Genomic DNA, 21,360 nt, shown 5'->3' on the forward strand with positions numbered 1-21,360 from the left:
CAAGGCCTAAATTATGTTACCACAGGTTTTAGAAATATTAGTTGTATGATAATTACATAATTTAGCTTGAGAAGAATTAAATTTGCAACGCTGTTCTTCCTCTGCTGGTAGAGTCTTCTCTCCACTACTTTATCATTGCGTCTTGGATGTATAGCCCTCTGAACATAAAAATTCAACTGATTGGAAGTTTACTAAATGCTGCAGCAGAGATTAGGGGAGCAGTGGTTCAGTGTGGTTTTGTGTACTTATTCCATTTGTTTTCTTCTGCTGTATAAGAACTGTTTCTATTCATGCCTACCAACTTGTTGCAATGTACCATCTGAACGGAAGGAAGAAGGAAAAAAAGCCTAAATTACTTCCCCCTCACCCAGTTCCCTTTTAAGGTCGTGATCAGGAACTTGTATAAGAGACTTGTATTGAGTTTAGGAAGCAGTATTCAGAACACTGAAGCAAAGGGTTTGCCTGCTTCAACCTGAAGTGGCAAGAAAGGGCTTTGGGATCAATTCAGAGCTTCATTCTTGGCTTCTGTATCTTTATACCAGGTCAAGGACTGCCTGGAGAGAAGTCGGAGTAGATTGCACTCTCACCACTAGGGACTCAAATAGGTCAACATTCAGATCAATTTAATGTTACTGGCCTGCTCATTTACCTTACAGTGAACCTCTTTCCGTTTAAGTTCTTGACACATGATGGAGTGAAAAAACATACAGTTGCTATGCATTTGAGTGACAGGGACACATTTGTCCTTGTACGCTCGACTCGATTCTTTTTTTGAATATGTGGAAGTTTGTCTCTGTTCCCCCATGGGTGCCCAATATGAGGGAGTGAGGATAAAAAGTTGCTTCTCCTTAGTTTTCGTTAGAAAGGTTTGGGTCTGTTAAAAGTGATTTGAAAACACATCTGCATAAGATTTTAAAACAGTAGTAACAATCATTGTTTTCATTCAGCTATTGTTTCTGGAGGTGTGGCTTTTACTGGGATCCTGCTCTCGATATTGATATTTTGATTACAGCAGTTTTCCATACAACTATCCAGCAGTTTTGATTTACAGTTTTAAAATTAAGAGATGAAGAAAAGTTTTAAGGTAGCTTCTGTGCATGTCTTTAGGAAGCAAATGGGGTTTGTAGTCTAGAGTTGAAAAGGGATAATTCTCTGTTTAATATTACTCCTTTAATTTAAATTAGTTTAGTTTAATTCTCCTTTTAGTTTAATTTGGTTTAACTCCTTTTAGTTTAATTCTCTGTTTATACTACTCCTTTGGAGTTGGGTAAGGTAGCATGGAAATACTGCTTCTTTTCTTACTCTGCAAAGTGGGACTTCTAACAGTTTTCACATTTTTTATCATCTGTTTAACTTCTCTTTAATTTTTAGCATCTACTCCTTGAGAAGATGGGGAGTTGGCATTGAATGTAATTTTCACAATATGTGTCTCTGGTGGGTGGCTTTAAGCACTTTGGGATAGATTTAAGTAAAAACAGTGTAGTTGAACAAGACTTTCTATTCACAAGCCCTTACACTACATTTATTTCTATGTGGCCTTACAAACACAGAGCTGCCTGTGTGTATCTGTCCTCACAAAGTCCCATCCTGTCTATGCACAGAGAAGCTCATCTTATTTTCTTTTTACTGAGGGAGAGTTTTGTTACTTTCTTATGTTATGACTAGAATAATTTTTTGAGATACAACAAACAAAACCAATTGTTCCACTTGCTTAATGAGAGAAAAAGTTTTCCTGCTCATAGCTGCACTTTGGAAGGGTCCCTAAGGCAGTTTTGGAAGATGTGGCAGGTGCATCAGTCTGCCCAACTCAATTCTAATATGTCATTACAAGTAAAAGATGAAGTGGAAATGGAAAATCTTATCTGTTTTCAGTATCTGAAATCCTCAAAACCAAAATTTGCCTTTTGTTCCTTAATTGTTTTGGTCTTGCACTTGACTGTTATCTAGGCTGCAAACACTGTGGTATAAACTGTTGTGAATTTACTTCCATTTCTTTTTTTGTTTCGTTAGCGTGATTTAGTGTAGGATTTGGTTGAGTTGCGTAACTGTTTAACATGTTGTTTGTAGTAACCTAAAATGATCTTTTATTTTTACCAAGACCTGCTTGTGACATTTCTAATGGGATAGACAATCAAGTACCTTCCAACTCTGTAGTACAGAATACATTCTGTATAGAAGCTGTTAATGGAGACAGCACACCATCTCCTACTCACGTTGCAGCCAGACCCAAAAATACACCAGTACCAAAACCACTTGCAGTTCAGCCTGTCAACAGCACTGGTAAGAATGGGAGAGTTATGAGAACATGTTCCGTAAGGCTTTTTTATCTGGTTGAAATGTGTCTGAAGTTGAGCTACTTTTTCTATACGTTTTTTGTTAGATTTCAAAAATACTGAAAGGATGTTTCTGGGCTTGAATTTATAATCTTGCGTGTCCACTTCTGTGAATTTTTCTGGAGTAGATCTATTCTTAAATGTACTAACTTTTATAGCTTCCCATCAGTTCTCTTCTCTGATGAAGACAGATGTAAAGCATCCAAAACTTCCATTTCTCTGTCCCAGATGACTAAATCATATTACTGATTATCTGGAGGAAAAATTAGATTTCTTTCACAATTAATTTGAGTAACTATAGTTAAGTTTCTTTTGCCATTAGATAAATCTGATTTTTAGTGCTGTCAGGGAACTGCTGTGCCCTGAATTGAGATGTGTTGCAAACTCTCCTTGCCTTCCTTTTTTTTTTTTGAAAAAATGTATTTAAAAAAGGTATTGGCAACTACTAAATTTCATTTTCCTCTTAAACTCAAAAACTTTGATTATGACTACAAATAACATTCAGTACAGTAAAACAAGTGAAAAGAAAGTATTTTTTAATTTTTGTTCCTCTGGTAAAACTTTGCATCTAATAATGACTGTGTTTTCTAAGCAATTTCTGCCTTTTCTCAGCTGTTTGAAAGACATTACAGTGATAGCAGAGGAAAAAGATAACCTTAAATAGAAATAGGCAAGCTGTTAATAAACAGTAGAACAGACACTGTCAAACTTCCTGTAATAAAGAGGGAAATGTGGATATGGTGGGAAGATAGCAGAAACAATTATGAACTTTAAAAGGTAATAATTAAATTACGCCTTCTGTGAAGCTTTTCTCTATTTGGAGAACTTGAATTTGATTCACCTCTCTTTTCAGTTGAAGGCCAGAGGGTATATATATTATTTAGGCATTGCTCCCTTTTTCTTCAGTAGCCGAGAGATCCATTTGAAATCTGTATTAGGATAGGGTAATTGCAAAAATAATTGATTTGTTCAAATAGTAATATTGATGAAATCATCACTGAGCTTTCACTGAGGCACTGATATAACAGTTTTCAACTACTGTACCCGTTGGTGGAGACTTTTTTAAGGCAAGGCATAAAACACGTCTCCAGCATTTGTTGATGAAAGACTTTTTTTTTCCCCCCACTGTTGTGCTTAACAGAATTGTAATTTCATGTGATGTTGGCAGAATTGCTGTTTTAGATCTAATTGGTGAGGTAATCGGCTGATGTAATGTTTTATAGATCTGTTTTGGAGATCAACTTACTAAAAGAGCTGATGATTTGTCAGTTATTTTGCTTCTAACTTTGTTATGTAATCCCATTCACTCTCATGTGGATGAATTGAATGGGGTTTTTTTTAATGAAAGCTGAAATTTCAGTTGTCTTTTTTCCTATTTAAGTAAAATTGTTGCTAATTAAAGCAGAACTTTGAAGGAACTTGATCAGATTGTCTGTAGTTACGATTTTTTTTTTTAATGTCATGCTTTACATTTGCTTGAAATAATACAAAGTGTTGACATGTCTTAATGTAGTTAACCTGTTTTGTTGTGAGCTGGAAGTAGTGATGTATTATCCTGGAACAGTTGTGTTCAAAAAGCAATGCCTTTACAGATCTTTCAAATCTGCTGCTGTCTGTAAAATCATGCTTATCATTATGCATATCAAGAAAGTATTTATGGCCCAGTGATAATTCCTTAAAGAAACTGCCTCGCTAATTTAAATACATTGTTGATGACAGTTTTATTGTTTGTAATTCTTTGACCTGCTTTTCTGACCATCTGGGAAAGCAAGAAGTTGCTGACATTATATACATGTTGCAAGTAATAAGTAGAATCTAGCTATTTTTTTATTTGTAAGAGTGTTATACAGAATTAAAGTAAATGAACTCTTTAAAATGATGGAGCAGCATTTTATAGGCACTAGTCTAGGGTTAAATTTTGCAAATCTGTATCAATAAGGTTATGAGTATAGAGCAGTTGTATTGGCCTCATTCCTTCGAATTGTAAGCTGATAGTATGCTGTTAAAAAATTACTTGACATCTACGTTGCATGTTATATTTAGTCTTGTAGAAAAACAGTTCCAACTCTAGAAGATGTACATTTAAACTGATGAGTTTAAATAGAATTGTCACTGTCTGGTGTTGATTAGTGGTGCAGAAAACAAAAGCTGTGAATGATGTTGCACTGCTTTTAATAGGGCCTTGACTTTTAATGGGGGTCCTACTGACTGCCGTACCCAATTTCACTTGTCTAAGACAAGATCTTGTGGTGCTCAGATACTGTTTTGTTAAGCTCTGCAGATAGTTGGTGTAGATGTATTGTTGGCCAAGTGGACTTGGGAGTAATAAAGCCTTCTTAGCCCCCTTTTCCTGCTAAATCCATTTTTGCTTTAAACCTTTTACTAGATTATGCTTTCTTGAGTTGGATGACATTTGTATTGTTCTTTAAAAGACAGAAATTTATTTACTTTGTGATTCTAAAATAATTTTCTTCAGTCCTTGAACTACATAAGTTACGTTAGCCAAATACTAATTTTTATATTTTAATCCCGCTTTTGGAGGGTGATTTTTTTTGAGGTCACACACAGGTGATTTTTGCTTAATTTCAGGATTCTGTACCTCAACTCTGAAAAAGGAAAAAAAATCATCTGTAATAACTGCCTCTTAGTTTTCCAAATTTCATAGAGTTATTTATCTCCTAATATTTTTCTTTCATGTCATACTAGTCAAGATGCTTTTTTGAAGTTGATATAAGTTCAAAGTTTCAAAGCAAATAAAGCAGTACTGTTTTCTGGGAAGCAGATGGGTACTTTTTGCTAATCTAAAGAATAAGGTGTAATGTTGAGTTGACCAAGATACGCAGAAACTAAGAAACTACCTTAGCACGGAAGTACAGAGAATGGCTTGCAGATTGTAAGCATTAATTACAGCTTTAACTGAGGCAGGTGCATTGTGACTTTTTGTCATCTTAGACAAAAATACTGCTTATGGCGTATAGGTGTGACTTAAACGTATTCCTTCCATGTCATTTACTTGAAAAGCTGGTCATTTGAAAAGGAAATCTCATCAGATTCTGATACACAAATGGTATTATTTCCCATTTCTCAGTTAATGGCGAGTCATCTGCCTCTGCACCAGAAGCTGGTAATTCTTCTGTCTCTGAGGCTCCGATAGGTTCAGTCGAAGCTCCCATGTCTTCAGATTGCACTAACACTACAGCAGAACCTCAGTCATCAACAGAAGCAACTAGTTGTTCTGAAAGCCACACTTCTGCATTACCTGTTGTGTCTGCTGGACTAGAACCTACAGCTGCAACAGACTGTGCTCAACCTAATGCTAGAAACAGTATAGCAGCAGATGCAGCAAAACCAAGGGAATCCTCCTCCACCTCAAGTGCATCTGCAGAACCTGTAAGACAGCAGCCTGGTAATGCCAGTACAGAACCTTTGCCACCAGGGTATGTGGGCTTCATTTTAATGCTATAATTATGTTTTGTCTTAATGTACATATAAAGAAACAGAAATTTAATTCTATACTGGGATTGCCAAATGCAGGTCAGTTGGCCGAGATGGGTTTTTTTCATCTAAAATGGGGTTTTTACTGCTGCTATAACTGGTGAGTAGCTCTTGTCCCAGAAAGTAACAACTGATAACTGATTTGCTGAGATGGTATTGTGATCTAAATAGACAAACTCTTGGGCATTATGGATGTGAAGACTTTTCATTTGATACATTCAAACTTATTTGAGTCATAATTTGTTACTCCTTTGGTTCTTAAACTATGAGAATGTAGTAGGGACCAAAATACAGAGAAGTGAAAATTAATAAAATAGTCTAGAAATACTTGCAGGTGTCTGCTGTATAACAGAGATCAATAATGTTATAGATAAAAATATAGATTTGAAGTGTATGTATGTGCTCAGAATAGCTAGAAACTTTTAATTCTACTAGACTGTTAGAAACTACTTATGTAGTCCTAAACCTTAAATGCAAAATTAAAGATGCGCTTAGACATTAAATGAAAATATAGTACATGCTCAAATATGTATATTGATCTTACAATTTTTTTAGAGATGCTTTCATGTTTGAGTGAACAGATGTCTTCAGTAACTAATTGGAAATACTGACATTTCCATAATATTCTAAATATTAACTATTTTAGCATTTTCTGAACACAGAAATCATTTCTTAACCCAAGGTGTATATACCTTGTGTCATTGTAGCTGATCTTTCAGAGAGCCTGTCTTGTACCTGCTCCCTCTGAAGGAGGTTCAGTAAGTTATTAGTGACACTTCACTTCAGTTTCTGCAGTTGGATAAACATAAAAACAAGCATCTAAAAAGATACAAATATTGTATATCTATTGTTGGGGAACAGTTACAACGTTTTTAATTTTCAGATGCTTTGACAATGGAAGCTCTTTATAGGTGGGAATGCCTGTGGTCATCCCCACTCCACACACTTTTTTTTTTTTTTTTTTTTAATTAATTACATGCTTTCCCATTGAGGACAGGGTCATGAGTTCCAGGAGTAGTGCACACTATGGCCAAATGCATTTCTTCATCATTACTCCCTGGTCATGTTTCTGTGAGTTTTTTTTTTTTGTGGTTCCCTGCCCTCCCCCCCAATGTAGTTGGGTCTCCATTATGTTTAGCCCTAGTAACTCTGTAACATGCTGCTGCTCCTCTCTTATCTTCTTGTAATCTTAGCATTTAACCTCTTGAACTGCAGAAAACATTTTGTAGGAGTTTTATAGGGTGCTCTATAATAGTGAGGAAATGAACATCAAATCCTATGAGTAGCAGGCAAGGTGTTCTGCCTACATTTTTAGGAGCTGATTAATTATAAGAAAAACAAACATATATAATGCAAGCAAGGGCTTCAGCTTTTCATCTAACATTTATCCTCATTTCCTCTCCCATTTATAAATACTTTTGTTGCATTATGGCAGTTCTCAGCAGCATGAAACTTCAGTTGTTTATAATGTTTGGTCCTCTCTCCATCTTCAATGTAAGTTTGCTTTGCAACTAAAACTGAAGAAATAATCCCCAAGGATATCAGATAGAGAATTTAGCAGGATAGGAAATAGAAACAGAGGAAAACCATCTGATAGCACACATGTCAGGTTCACTCCGAAAGATCTTGTTGTTTGTTGGATATAGGGAACAGTGCTTCAAAATGTAAACTCCCTCTTTTTTTGAGATGCATGTACTTCGAAATGCAAAGAATGAGTCTCTAAGTGCTTTTTGAATGAGGTCATTTTAGCATCCAAGCCTTAAGCAGGTAATTAATTGACTTTGTTTTCAGATATCTTAAATAGAACTTGAAAATGCTTGTGAATATTGATGTATGCTCATTTTGTGTACCAAGTCACTTAAAGAAGTCTTTATGGTGATAACACTTCAAGTAGGAAGTAATTGCTATGTATTCTAGTGTGAGTTTTCTTTGGTGTTTTAGAATGAGTTTTGGATCATAGTATTTTCATTCAATACCAAGGTGCTTTTTTGGCTTAGTGGGAAATAAGTCCTATGGAAGCATTTTGACCTTGACTTACATGAAAGTCTTTTTGTCTTGAAGGTGGGAGCAAAGAAAGGATCCTCATGGTAGAACCTATTATGTTGATCACAACACACGAACTACAACATGGGAAAGACCACAGCCCTTACCTCCTGGGTAATGTAGACTTTTTTGATTTAAATATGATAAAGGTACTGGTCTTTTGTTTGTTTGTTTGGTGCAGGAAAAATACTGGCTTTTATAAGCAGCTCATCAAAACTGTATTATACATCATATATTAAGAAACTCTAGCTTTCAGTTAATTCAGAATTATATTAATTGCAGCTATTGTTATAGGAATGTTGGTACTGTATATGTCGCTTGTTCTGTTCAAATACAGCTACTAAATTATTTTGTTCTTCCTTTAAAACTTAAGCATTAAATAATGCACATTTGACCACCTTTATTTAGGTGGCACCGCTAGGTGTAGTGCGCTGGTTCCAAACCTCAGATTTCCAGGCAAAGTGTTTTCTGTGAAACCTGCCAACATTGCTTATGGTCACAGGAATTTACAAAGTTAAAAATGAGGTGACAGAGAGCTGAGCATGCTATTGCTTGAAGTCTGTGTTTGCTCAGTGTGGTTGTCCTTCTGGCAATAAAGATGGGGAGTACTTTTGTGTACTTTGGAAATTAAAATCATGCCTGTGACTCTAGTAGTTCATTCAAGTGCTGTCTAGGAATTTAGCATAAAGAGAAAATCAGTTATGTAATACTACTGAAAAATTTAGCTGTTAACATTTGTGTTTCTTGAAAGCTGGGAAAGAAGAGTTGATGATCGTGGGAGAGTTTACTATGTGGACCACAACACCAGAACAACAACGTGGCAGCGACCAACCATGGAATCAGTCAGGAACTTTGAGCAATGGCAGTCTCAGCGGAATCAACTGCAGGGAGCTATGCAACAATTTAACCAACGATACCTCTATTCGGTAACTTTTACATAAAATTTAGAAATTAGTACAGAGGTGTAGGTATACTTTTTGTTCTTTAACTTTTTCTAAAGTGATTTTATAGCTATTCAACCATATGTGTTATGAGACATTTGGCATCAGTAATTCAGACTCTGATTCTGTTGAAAAATGTTAACAAAAATCGTCCTTAAAGGCAAAAAGTACTCCCTTCTGAGTCTGTTCCCTAACTTGAGCCCTATGTACTGCACGATACTTAAGACTTTTAATGACAGTAGTAAGAAGTAAAACTAAAGCAGTCCCTTAACTGAAAAGGAATGTAAAAGCTGAGTTACGGGCATTTTGAACATTAAATAGCTTTCAAAACTGTTTTAGTGATTAGGAGTCATTCATTAGTACAGGTGGCAATTCTTTTACTTTGAGCTCATTTTGAAGCTTATACACCTGGTTCAGCTCTGGAATTTCCTACATGGTTTTCCATTTCTCTCAGATAGTTGCTCACTTACTTCTGCCTGAAGAAAATATCATGAGTAGCTTCAAAGAAGATATTTCTTGAGACAGATTTTTCTGTCTGTGACTGGATAAATAAGATAGTTGATTTTTCAGAATTAAGAATGATGGTGCCTGCATGTTGCTGTCACACTGAACAGTCCATTTTAAGAATTGTGCTTGGTCTCTTAAAAAAAGATCCAATCCCAGGGACTTTGTAAGTGATATGTAGCAAAGCTGGAGTGTTTTAAAGAAGAAACCATTGAAGTACAAGTCTGAAACAGCTTCATTGGACTAGGTCTCTATGCATTTGCAGACCTAACTTTGCTTTGAATTTGATGGACTTTATTCAGGTACCTCTCTGAAGTAAAGGATGCTGCAGTATTCCTACATTTATCAGTTCTCAGCCTCTCAATTATCTAATTAGTCATTATATCTCATCACTAGCAATAGTGTAAACATGCATCACCACTAATTTCCTTAACTCCTGGAGCTGTGCATCAAAGTCAATTTATCTTATGCAATTAGAGAAAGATAGAATGCTTGAGGTTGGAAGTGACATCTGGAGGTCATCTGGTCCAACCCCCCTGCTTAAGCAGGGCCACCTAGAGCCAGTTGCCCAGGACTGTGTCCAGACTTCTTTTAAATATCTCCAAGGACAGAGACTCCACAACCTCCCTGGGCAATCTGTGCCAGTGCTTGGTCACCCTCACAGTGAAAAAGTGCTTCCTGATGTTCAGAGGGAACCTCCTGTGTTTCAGTTTATCCCCATTGCCTCTGGTCCTGACGCTGAGCACCACTGGAAAGAGCCTGGCTCTATCCTTTTTGCACCCTCCCTTCAGGTATTTATACACATTGGTAACTCTTTATGCAAATCCAGGAATCACAGCTGAAACATATCAAGCCAAGAACTCTAGCTGAGCAACTCTCTGTACTTGAGTATTACTTTGATCAGTTGCTCAAACATCTAAGAAAACTCTCACTTTTCCTGATCCTAAGATTTATTTTGTTGTGAGCTAGATTTATTCTCTCAGGGAACAATATATTTTTTTAATTAAATTATGTTCTTTTCTTCATTTAATGATAACTCTTACTGAAAACCACAGACTCATTTCTTAAGAAGTCCCATCAGACCTTAGAATCATTAAATTAGGATTTATTTGTAAGACAGAATATACTTGAAGGAAGAGAAAAGATAACTCGACTGTTTGCCTATCTTTAGAATTCTGTTTTCTAAGTAGTGTATCAGTTGCATACCTAGAAGTCACATTTTGTTGGGGGGGGGAAAATTGAAATTATGTTGAAAAAAATGTGAATGCTCCCCCCCCCCCCCCCTTACTTCAGTGCTGCTGTATACTTTTATAGAATTGTTAACGTCAAACTACAGCTAAATTTTCTTCCTCTGATGACATACCAGGACTCTGCCTGTGTAGCAGTTTATAAGTGAGATTGTAATTTATTTTTTGGGAAAAAGTGAATTAATACTTCTAATGAGTAAGAGAATGTTTCAGTTACCTTGAATGGTCAAAGATAAACTATGTGAAGGAAGAAAAATAGATAGGATATAGTTATTTGAGTTACTTGTATTTTTACCTGGGTTAATATATTATACTCCTTTTGGTACTGAATCTGGCTCATCCCATGCTACTGCCTAGTGCTTCAGTGTGTTCTGTTAAATATACGTTAGCCAGCAGCCACACACAAATACTTGGACCCATTAAGAAGATCGGACATCTCTGAATCATGCCACCATTCAGTTCTTTGGCAGACATCATTTTCTGTTGTGCACTATTCTTTTTATACTCATCACAAAGAAGTCTTTGGTTACAGGGTCATTGTGACTGTATAGTTTCCAAAAGCAGAAAAGGCTATCTGCATTTGCTGCTGAGATAATAATAATTCTCTGTTCACATCTAGTAGCTGGTGGCCAGAACAATGAGGCAGCTTGATTTTGAGTGTAACTATTGCATTTTCTTCTGATCCTTGCTCTGTTTCTGTTTCACAGGAAAAATATTGTAGCTTTTTTTGCCTAAATTTGCTGTTGTATCTTAAGTGGATTTGAGATTTTTGTATTGCAAATGCTATATAAAGCAGTATTAGTAGCAAGGTGATCCTTAAGATACTCTTTGGAAAATGTGGATTGGTTTCCAAATATCAAAATTCCATTCTGCACAAAAAAATCCGAATTTTAGTATCCATAAAATTTTAGGGGGTGGATGCTTTTAGTTTTAAAACAGAGCATGGATCCTGCAGTCTGGGGGATTTCTGCCTTCTACATTTTATCTTTCCCATGCTTTGTATTCTTAGGAGCTACTGGGGGACTTCTGCAAGGTTACAGTATATTACGAGCCTAGCATGGTTTTACATAATAATTTAATCTGGGTTTTTTTACCTTTTTTTTTTCTCCTTTTAACCTTATTGTATGTTGGTATAATTTTAACGATCTGCATATTGTAATGAATGCAGCTGCATTTGCAAAGAATGACAAAGTCTGAAAATAACCAGACGTCCAGGGAAGACATCATGTATTGAGGAAGCAAAAAACCCTATGTTGGCAGTAATCACTGTGCTTGTATATGCTTATTATGGTAAAACGTGTTCTTAAGCAAGAACATTGTGTTTATCTGCTTATAAGTGCTTCTGCAAAACTTGTGTGAACTGTACATCTTTAAGACCACTGACTCTCTCTCAAGTTTAATGTAGGAAGGGAAAAGGAGGGTACATTGAGTTGGAAACAGTGGAGGCAAGTGCATAAATCATTTCATTATCATATAATCTATGTTTCTTCACAAAAACAGAGTAAAAATGGCATGATGTTTTTTCAGAATGGATAGTCTTCAGAACTAGTGGTAATCTTAAAACACATTAAGGAAAAAAATATTAATAATATTTGGCCTAACTGAATGTTGTCTTGTTTCTAAATAGGCTTCGATGTTGTCAGCAGAAAATGATCCACTTGGGCCTTTACCACCAGGTTGGGGTAAGTTAATTAGCTGTTGATTTCAGGAAGTGACAGTTACAGAAATTTGGAATGCAATTGTTGTATAGTGGGTTTTTTTCTTTTTTTCCCCTAGAAAGGAGAGTGGATTCAAATGATAGGGTGTATTTTGTAAATCATAACACAAAGACAACACAGTGGGAAGACCCTCGAACTCAAGGGTAGGTGTGTATATTGACTGTGCAGATAAAAAGATCTTGCTTAATTCTTGTATGTCATGATATGGGGGAAAAAGTACTGTTTGCAATTTCTTCTGCAGTTTACAAAATGAGGACCCTCTTCCAGAGGGCTGGGAAATCAGATATACCAGAGAAGGTGTCAGATACTTTGTTGACCATAATACAAGAACCACCACCTTCAATGATCCTCGTACAGGGAAATCATCTGTGTAAGTGAGAAATTAAATATATTTTTTAACGGTTTAACTTGTTATAGTTTAATAATTAAGTCCTCTCATACTAGAAAACAATCTATACTTTTAGCTGGAGTTGAGCACTAAATTATGAACAAATTGTTGTCTTGTAAATTTAATTTATTTTCAAGCTTTGTCAGTTTGTCTATGACACACTTTGCTGTACTGCTCTAAGGTTCAGTAGTTTTTATACACTTTTCAAATACCAAGATTGTAATTGTTTTATAAATAGAGGGGGGAAGTGAGGTAAACTTGAATATTGAACTAATGTAACTAATAGTTAAATTTTAAAAGAAACAGCAAATTATTGTAATGAGTATTGCTTATAGTTATACACCCTCTAGCAACATTAATGTCTAAACAAAGTAGTTCTAAATACTTTTAAAAAATTTTACATGCAAATCTTCTTTAAAATAGTTTAGTCAGAAGTATTGACCCAACCTATGGTGGTGGCTGTCTTAATGTCTTTTATGTAGGGTAGGGTTTACTTCTGATGACATATTGATGACCTTTCATTCAAAGAGCCTATAGAGTGTTTTACTGGAAATTCCTTCATAGTTCCACAAGCAGCTGAATTTATGAAGCCTAATTCAGCAGTCTTTCTGTCAGTGAAGACAATAAATCAAATGTCTCTCCTTTAGCTGGCTTGTAATTTTTACAAGATTGATAGGGAATTGAAATCATCTAGATCTCTACCTTTCTGTCAAATTTGGTAAACTGACTAGCATCTTAAACAAAAAAAAAAGAGGGGAGTGGGGGTGGAAAGGAAGACTGGCTGACCAAACCATCAACTGCATTTTGTTTCTGATCATATCTTACAATAACAATTTTTGTGTATTTTTAAAATCTACGTGCTGTTGTTTAGCATTGAAAGTAGTGTTTGATGTCTGTATGGTTAATGTGTCTCAAATATATTTCCTTACAGAAATAAAGGGCCCCAGATTGCTTATGAGCGTAGCTTTAGGTGGAAACTTGCTCATTTCCGTTACTTGTGTCAGGTACTGGTTAAGTAATTATTTACTTTTTGAAACTGTTTGAATTTGCATTTATATGTGCTGCCTTTTAACATTATGCCTTATGATTACAGTCCAATGCATTGCCAAGTCATGTGAAAATCAATGTATCCAGACAGACTTTGTTTGAGGATTCCTTCCAGCAAGTAAGCCTGCAAAGATTGTTGTGTTTGTTTATCAAGACAAAAGCATAAGAACAAAAACAGCCATAGTGAATTCAGGCTAATGGTCCTTCAGGCACAGTAATCTTACTCTGGTATTAACCAAAGGGGGATTCTTAGGGAAGACTGTAAGAACAGAATTAATGTATATAATACTTTCACCAAATGATCTTTCACCTCCCAGCTGTTTACAATTCAAATGCTTGTTGAGCTTGATACAGTTTCTGGGTATTTTAATAATCCTCAAGGGACTTCTCTTCTGTGAGCTTGTCTGTGCTCCTCATGAACTTTTTGCATCTACAGCATCCTGTGGTAAAGAGTTCCATAGCTTAACCACATTGCATACCATATTAACTTAACCACATCAGATTTGCTTTTCTGATTCTTGTATGTGGTTATATACGTTACAAAAGGTTGTTTTGTCCAATTAAAACCGGTGTCCTGCTTTGTCCTTCAGACGTTAAAACTGTGTAATTGAAGCTTACAGTTCTTGAGCTCTTACAGTCTGCAGCCAGTGTATGTTCCTTCCTTCTTTCTCTGTAACAATGAAAATTCTTGCCACTGTGACCATATCAAAACCTCTTGGGAGGGATTCTCTATAAGTAAAAAGTATATTAGTAATGAAAGTATATTACACTTATTTTGGATTAGAGTAAATTACTTTTTAAAGTGATTTGTCTAAACCCGAAGTCTATAATATATCAGATGAAATGTCTTTTCACCTATTTTCCTTTAATGATAATGAATGCCTTAGGAAGAGCATAAGAACAGGGCAACCATATAGTGATGCTTTCCAGATATGCTCTCCCACTTGCTAGCAGTCTGCTGCTCAAAGATTTTAAGTCTGAGTTGGTATTTTTGTGTGCAGTTCATTGATTGCATGTTCCATGAGATGGTCTAACTGCTTGTCAAATCTATGTAAACATTTGACATATATGGCATTTCTGTATTAATTAAATAAAATCTGAATAAGAAGGAGCGATTTTATTAACAATGCATAATTTATAACTTATCACAATTTTTGGGTTTTTTTTGGTAGATTATGGCATTAAAACCCTATGATTTGAGGAGAAGATTATATGTTATATTCAGAGGAGAGGAAGGATTGGATTATGGTGGCTTGGCAAGGTAAAAGAAAATTTATTTAAAATAGTTTTTATTTTTTTAATAGCACTCAACTTTGATTTCTAATGTCATTCTGTGGCAAAGAAACTGCTTGCTTTTGCAGTCTGACCCTGGTTACCTTTTTAGCTCCCCTTAATGTATTAAGGAGGTGGAACTGGCAGTACTGGCTATTGTTATGGGTTATAACCTTGCATTAGTAAAACTGTGGTCTCAGTTGTTCAGTTCTTTGACAAAGATTGATGTTTAAAATGGAATTGTTTTATGCCAGTTAATTGCTCTAGACTGAGTTATTTCAGAAACTTTCTGTCAGAAAGTTCCACTTTCCTGGAAGGGGGGACTGGGGAAAAATTAAGTGTTTTGCTTATTTGGAAAAAACCAAGCAAACACCAGCTTGGGGCTAATATGAACAGAAAGGACATAAACAAGAGGAGAGTAGTGCAGGCAGAAAGTAACAGCAGATGAACAGACTATGTAAGGCTGCGCAGGAATGCGAAACAGCTAGACTACAAGTTTTTCTAGAATCTGAAGTGGAACTCGGAGGGAAAAATCTGATAACAGGAAAACCATTGACGAAGTGTGTTTCATCCATTGACCATATAGAAAACAACCACTGACTATTGCTGCCAGTTACTTGACTGAAATGATACTATTAGGATCAAAATTTCAGTTCTACTGCAGATCCAGGGAATTAGAAGTAGTCATAGGTGATAGAATTTTTCTTGTTTGGTTGTTTTTTGTAATGTAAAGGTGTTCTGTTTTGGTTTTGTTCTGGTTTTATGTAGCTTACTGTGTTAAAATGAAGTTCAGTGAAAATGTGTAGTATTTGTAAGTAAGGAAGCTTGCCTCTGAAAAGTTGAGCTTCTTTGGATATGTGGGTGGTTATGCTTCTGAATTACAATATCTGATAGGCTTGTGGGGCGTGACTGCAGAAAGGAAACCAATTTTTGCTTTGCATGGGTTTTGTTTGGTCGATGTCCCTATCATGATGGCCCTAGGCAGAGGATGGGAACCTGAAAAGTTCAAGTAATCTGTTCCAGAGAAATGAAGTATTCCAAAGAAGCGATGTTAGAATAATTTAACTGGAGAGTGTTAGTCACAGAAAGTAGCAGAATAAATAAATAAATAAATGAATGAATGAATAACATAGTATGTAGCAGAATAAATAAATAATAATATAGTATAATTTCCTAGTTTTAGGACTAATTCTTGCCCAAGATTTTGTATGTGAAATTGAGAAGCAGCAAGGATCTCATTGTAACTTGAGCTGAGAATTCTTAAGTGACACTGAGTAAATGTTCATGTACTGCCTTGCTAATGTAATACTGCATTAATACAAATATAGAAAACTGATGCACTTGATTTACTACCTGTCTCTCAGCAGGCTAAACTCAGTGTTCCCTCCAGATTTTTACCTTGTGTTTAGCAGGACCAATCTGTGGCTAGTTCTAGTTGTTGATGTGAAGAATTCATTGCTTCTGCAAACTTCTTGTTGATGACTGATTTCTTTGATTCCTCCCTTGTTATCTGGCTTTGATCTAATTTAAATGCCTAGTAAATTTGATGCTTCTCTGCAGAGTTAATATAATTGTCTCAGTATAAAACTTGCATAGAATGCTGTACAACATTCTCATGCTTATTAAAACATAAACAGAACCCCATTAGGTTTATCGTATCCTGGCTGCCTTTCTCTGTTTACTTTCTACTTGGCCTTTGATTTGGAAGCATATTGTAGCAAATCATGATCTATGACTTGAGTTTCATAGAACTGTTAGGAAAAATATGCTAGCAAACCTCTCATTTCTATTCCCTGATCTCAAGTAAATATAGGGATAGAAAAGATGCCTCTTAAGTGTGACAGCTGAAAGGCAGTCCGGATGGAATTCAGTCCCTGCAGTTATTATAGGATAGATTTTTAGCTTGTTTTGCGGCTTTTCCCAAAGCCTGGTTGTTCAATTCCAAGCATTTAGAGCGCGATACAAAAACTCCTGAGAATGTATGACTGCTGCTGAGGTCTCTGATTATATGCAAATATTATAAAGCAACAAATATTCTAAAAAACAGCTATCCTAACACTGAAATACCAGATTCTATTATTATTTCAGGTCAGCTGAGTTGGAAACTATGAAAGTGGTGAATAACATGTATTAGTTAAACCTCAACAAAAATATATTTTCACATTGTCATGTCCTGTGGGCTTAGCTGATGCATGGTAATTTGTTAAAACACAGTAACTTAGTGAGTGTTCTGCTGTCAGATTGGGAAAGCAAATAAGGTGTGCTGTGGTTTGGGTTGTTTTGTTTTGTTTTTTTTTAGCTAGGTTTTTTATAATAAGCGCTGCCCATGGAATAATCTGTATTTTTTTTGAATAAAGATTTGAGTTGTATGCAGTGAAGCAGGCATGAGGAGGATAAATACTGTGTACTGGTTGAGGCAAGGACTCTGTAGGCAAAAATGTTACTAATATGCAGCTAAAACCTGTGCAATGAGGGTGTGTTCAAGGTGATAATCTTAACAATCATTTCTAAACTTTGGAAACCATGACTTTCTACAATGTTCACCAAAACATTATTGGTTTTAATAATGAAATTTTCTATATTTAAGAAGTATATAATGCCATATATTATTCTGTGATTCTAATACAAGACTGTTTATGTTATTTTTCTAAGTTTTAATATATTTTGACCATTTTGCTAGTTACCTAAGGGGAATGGTGATAAACATCTGTATTTGATGGTTTTTATGTGTATACATGTTTTTTTTTCCTTAGAGAATGGTTTTTCTTGCTTTCCCATGAAGTACTGAACCCTATGTACTGCCTATTTGAATATGCTGGCAAGAGCAACTATTGCCTGCAGATAAATCCAGCATCAACAATCAATCCTGACCATCTTTCATATTTCTGTTTCATTGGGCGCTTTATTGCCATGGTAGGTTAGATTTTTAAGGTTTTATTATTTGCTGTAGCTATACATCTATTCCTGAACAGTATTTGTTTTTACAGTTATTAAGAGTTATATTAATCTCTTAGAAACGGAAGATTAAGGCATGTAAGGTTATTGAGCCAACATGTTCCCTGAGGGCTAAGTCTCTTACACAAGTTTCCTGGGGTAGTGATGAAAGTTAATATGACGTTCAATATAATATTTTATTTTTATCAAATGGATGTATGTACTTCATGCAAACTGCTATTTGATGGAGTGTCTGAATACTGATGCTCTGAAAAATGTGACTAGTATTTTCCAAAAAAGGCTCCTTGGTTAGACTTTGTATACCTTACTGTATTCGAAAAAATTAGTTAGAAATATTTTGTGGAGAACACTGAGCCTTAATTTAAACGTGCGTACTTGGATACAAAGGTCAGATACTGAGGAGAGCAGAAGCTGGCAGGGAGCTGATTCTCTGCCATCAGGTTTCTCTTAAACTAAAAGCTGACGAGACGTGTTGTATCATTTCTTCTTCTGGTATCACCGAGTCAATTTTCTGTAGTGGACTCCTGCTCTGTCACATTTCTTTCCTTCCATGTAGTGATACAGTCATCCTTCCACATAATCATCATGACGTGTACAGGTAGCCCTCAGCAACATCCCTGAACATAGTGAATAGTGAAACCAAAAAGAGTAGATAAAAGTGCATTTTCAGATTGAAGAGACTGTAGTCTTCTCCTGTTGTTCAGGCTTTTTGTATGAAATTAGAATAAATACAAGAAAAGTGTAATATAAATGGAAAAATACTTTCAGACTTAAAATAAGCTAGGTTTGGGGGTTTTCTTGGTTTTGCTTTTCTTATAGATGCTTCTTGAGAAACAAATTTATTCAGTTTTGATGATAACATCTCTGATTTTGAGGATTTTATGGCCAAGTTACCCATTTCTGTGCTGTAATGAAAATTTATTTCATTGCATTAACACTTTCAATAGACTGCCAACTTTTTTCTTTCTTTTAGAACCCTCAGCAAGCTATAATGCCATTTAGCAGGAAGACATGATAAAGCCAATTAGGTGTGAGAGCCAAAATCTGTTTCCTTTAGTCAGTGATTTTTGATCTTGCACATAAGATAAATCCATAATTGAAATGTTAACTTTAGGAAAACTACTTCATAAAAGTATAGATCATAGAAGATAATTAAAGTGTTTAATGTAATTAAAACCCAAACTTTTCTTTCCTGAAGTATTTTTTGTTTTTTATTTTAAATTCTCTAAGGGGCCGGGGCGGGGGAGAGAGAGAGACCTGTGTAACGGTGCCTAATGTGGTCAGTTGCAAGGTTTGAGTATATTCATGGTTTATAATGGATGGCACTTCCTGCAGTACTTCCTCGGATACCCTCTAGTGGCTTAAAATAGCTCAGGTAATAATGTAAGTGGGAATCATTTTAAGGAGTCTAGATAGGCTTTTTAAAAAGTGCATTTGTAGTTTCTGTCCTTCTCACAGTTCTAAAACAGTTGTGATTTTCAAGTCATAGAGACTTCTTTTGGTTTTAAGTACTGAAGTAACCACAGACGTTTTCAGCTGAAACAGGGTTAAAAATAAAGAATACACATCTTACCCTTTAACAAAAAGCTGTTAAATGAGGTTGGCTGAGGCAACTTCTATATGTTGCTGTAAGATTATCATAGACATCAAAATAGATGATTTAAGAGCTTACTTTTGCAAAAAGCAGGAAATCGTATGGCTGGATGCTGCACGTGACATTTAATTTTTCCATTTCCCATGAGAAGTATAGACTAGTTTAAAAATAAATAAATAAATAATAAATAAAGGCATCTGAGAGAACCTTTTTTAAGTTCTCCTAAAGCAGAAGAAAATGCATGCTAGAGTAAACCTTAGGGGGGAAATTAGAAGGTGAGGAAAAAAGATGGAGCCTTGCCTTTTTCTAGAGGAAATGGGCCATTACATTGGCTCTTCTGCTCAAAGAATTTCAGCTATAAGGAAAGACAAGCAATGAATGCCATATGTGACCTATGTTTAGGATGATTTTTTTAAAGAGGTATTTAAGTGAAGAAAGTGTACTTGATAAGGATGAGAAAAAAATAGTTTTCAGTTACAGCTGTGCTCTGTTAGCTCTCAGATGCACTGAGTCAGTATAGAGGTTAATACTGTCTGTGTGTGTGCGTAACGCTATGCTTCAGTACTAGAAATCAGCTTACACCCTTTGTGCACGCATGGTTAGACAAATGTGACCATGTTTTGGTTTTTTTTTTTTTTCAATTTAATTTTTGCAGTAGAAGGGAGAAATCTCATTTCTCAGTTCTGTTACTCACCTATAAAAAAAGTGATTCCCAAAGATCTTTCCAAAGCAGTCTGTGATTGTATTTTTAAACTGTTTTTTACAAGCTGCAGTAGCATTGTGTAAAGGATGATTTTGCAGGATGTATGTATATGTAGTAAAAAATGGCAGTAGTACTCAAGTAGGGTTGAATATTATGATCAAGTAGGATCAAATAGCACTTGGCATATATACCTATCCACATAATAAAGAGGAAACTTAGTAATTTCCACTCTTCATAGACTTCATCCTTTTATGATAAGTTTTTTTTAATCAAAGAATTCCTAAAGTGTAATGATAACATATGCTTGGATAAATTTTGTCAATCTTTTTTTTTTTCCCCCATTTAATGTAATGTTTTGTTCTTTTTAAATACCAAGCTGCTACTGCTACTTGGTGCTTTTTATTGTTTGAAGGAGAAAGGAAAAAGAGAATTCAAGTCCAGAAATATTTCAATAATTCAGTAGTTCAATAAAAGCTAAACAGACTTTTTTCTGTTCAACAGGCATTGTTTCATGGGAAATTTATTGACACTGGTTTTTCTCTGCCTTTCTACAAACGAATGCTGAGTAAAAAGCTTACTATTAAGGACCTAGAATCTATTGATACTGAATTTTACAACTCCCTAATTTGGATAAGGTTTGTAGATTATTTTGTGTGTGTGTGATGTTTTATGGATTTTTTTGTTTATATAGAATTCATTGTGCTTTTTTTTTTCTTTTCATTCAGGGATAATAACATCGAAGAGTGTAACTTGGAAATGTACTTTTGTGTGGATATGGAGCTCTTAGGAAAAGTAACCTCACATGAGCTGAAATCAGGAGGTTCAAATATCTTGGTAACTGAGGAGAACAAAGAAGAATACATTGGGTAGGAAGGTGTAGATGTTGAAAAGAAGTGTTCTGTATTTCTTCTGTTGCTCTAGTCTTTTTTGACACAGTGTTGGATTTGTTTTTTCTTTTTTTTTCCCCTATTACTATGTAATTCTTGGGACTATAATTGAAATGGTATCTTGGTACGTTTTAGTATCTTGGTACACATCATCTCTTGGTACATTTTGATCTCTCCTATTCCCCTCTTCCCTCCCTCTGCCCCCGCCAAAGGAAAAAGAAAAAAAAAAGTTG

General features: G+C 35.4%; 1 protein-coding gene across 4 annotated transcripts in view; it reads left to right on the forward strand.

The window, feature by feature from the left end:
- WWP1 (WW domain containing E3 ubiquitin protein ligase 1) overlaps positions 1-21,360 on the forward strand; it is a 63,962-nt gene that overhangs the window by 35,667 nt on the left and 6,935 nt on the right. For 3 of the 4 annotated variants that reach the window (XM_075494885.1, XM_075494886.1, XM_075494884.1), the window contains 13 exons: positions 2,099-2,280; positions 5,422-5,770; positions 7,890-7,985; positions 8,623-8,797; positions 12,191-12,245; positions 12,340-12,424; positions 12,523-12,651; positions 13,601-13,673; positions 13,763-13,834; positions 14,889-14,977; positions 17,742-17,901; positions 20,742-20,875; positions 20,966-21,106. In XM_075494885.1, the coding sequence (XP_075351000.1) occupies positions 2,099-2,280; positions 5,422-5,770; positions 7,890-7,985; positions 8,623-8,797; positions 12,191-12,245; positions 12,340-12,424; positions 12,523-12,651; positions 13,601-13,673; positions 13,763-13,834; positions 14,889-14,977; positions 17,742-17,901; positions 20,742-20,875; positions 20,966-21,106 (1,740 nt within the window). The remainder of the gene's footprint in view (positions 1-2,098; positions 2,281-5,421; positions 5,771-7,889; positions 7,986-8,622; positions 8,798-12,190; positions 12,246-12,339; positions 12,425-12,522; positions 12,652-13,600; positions 13,674-13,762; positions 13,835-14,888; positions 14,978-17,741; positions 17,902-20,741; positions 20,876-20,965; positions 21,107-21,360) is intronic. The other variant, XM_075494888.1, reaches the window with a different exon arrangement.

The sequence above is a fragment of the Mycteria americana genome, chromosome 2 (genome assembly GCF_035582795.1).
Source record: "Mycteria americana isolate JAX WOST 10 ecotype Jacksonville Zoo and Gardens chromosome 2, USCA_MyAme_1.0, whole genome shotgun sequence".
Lineage (NCBI taxonomy): Eukaryota > Metazoa > Chordata > Aves > Ciconiiformes > Ciconiidae > Mycteria > Mycteria americana.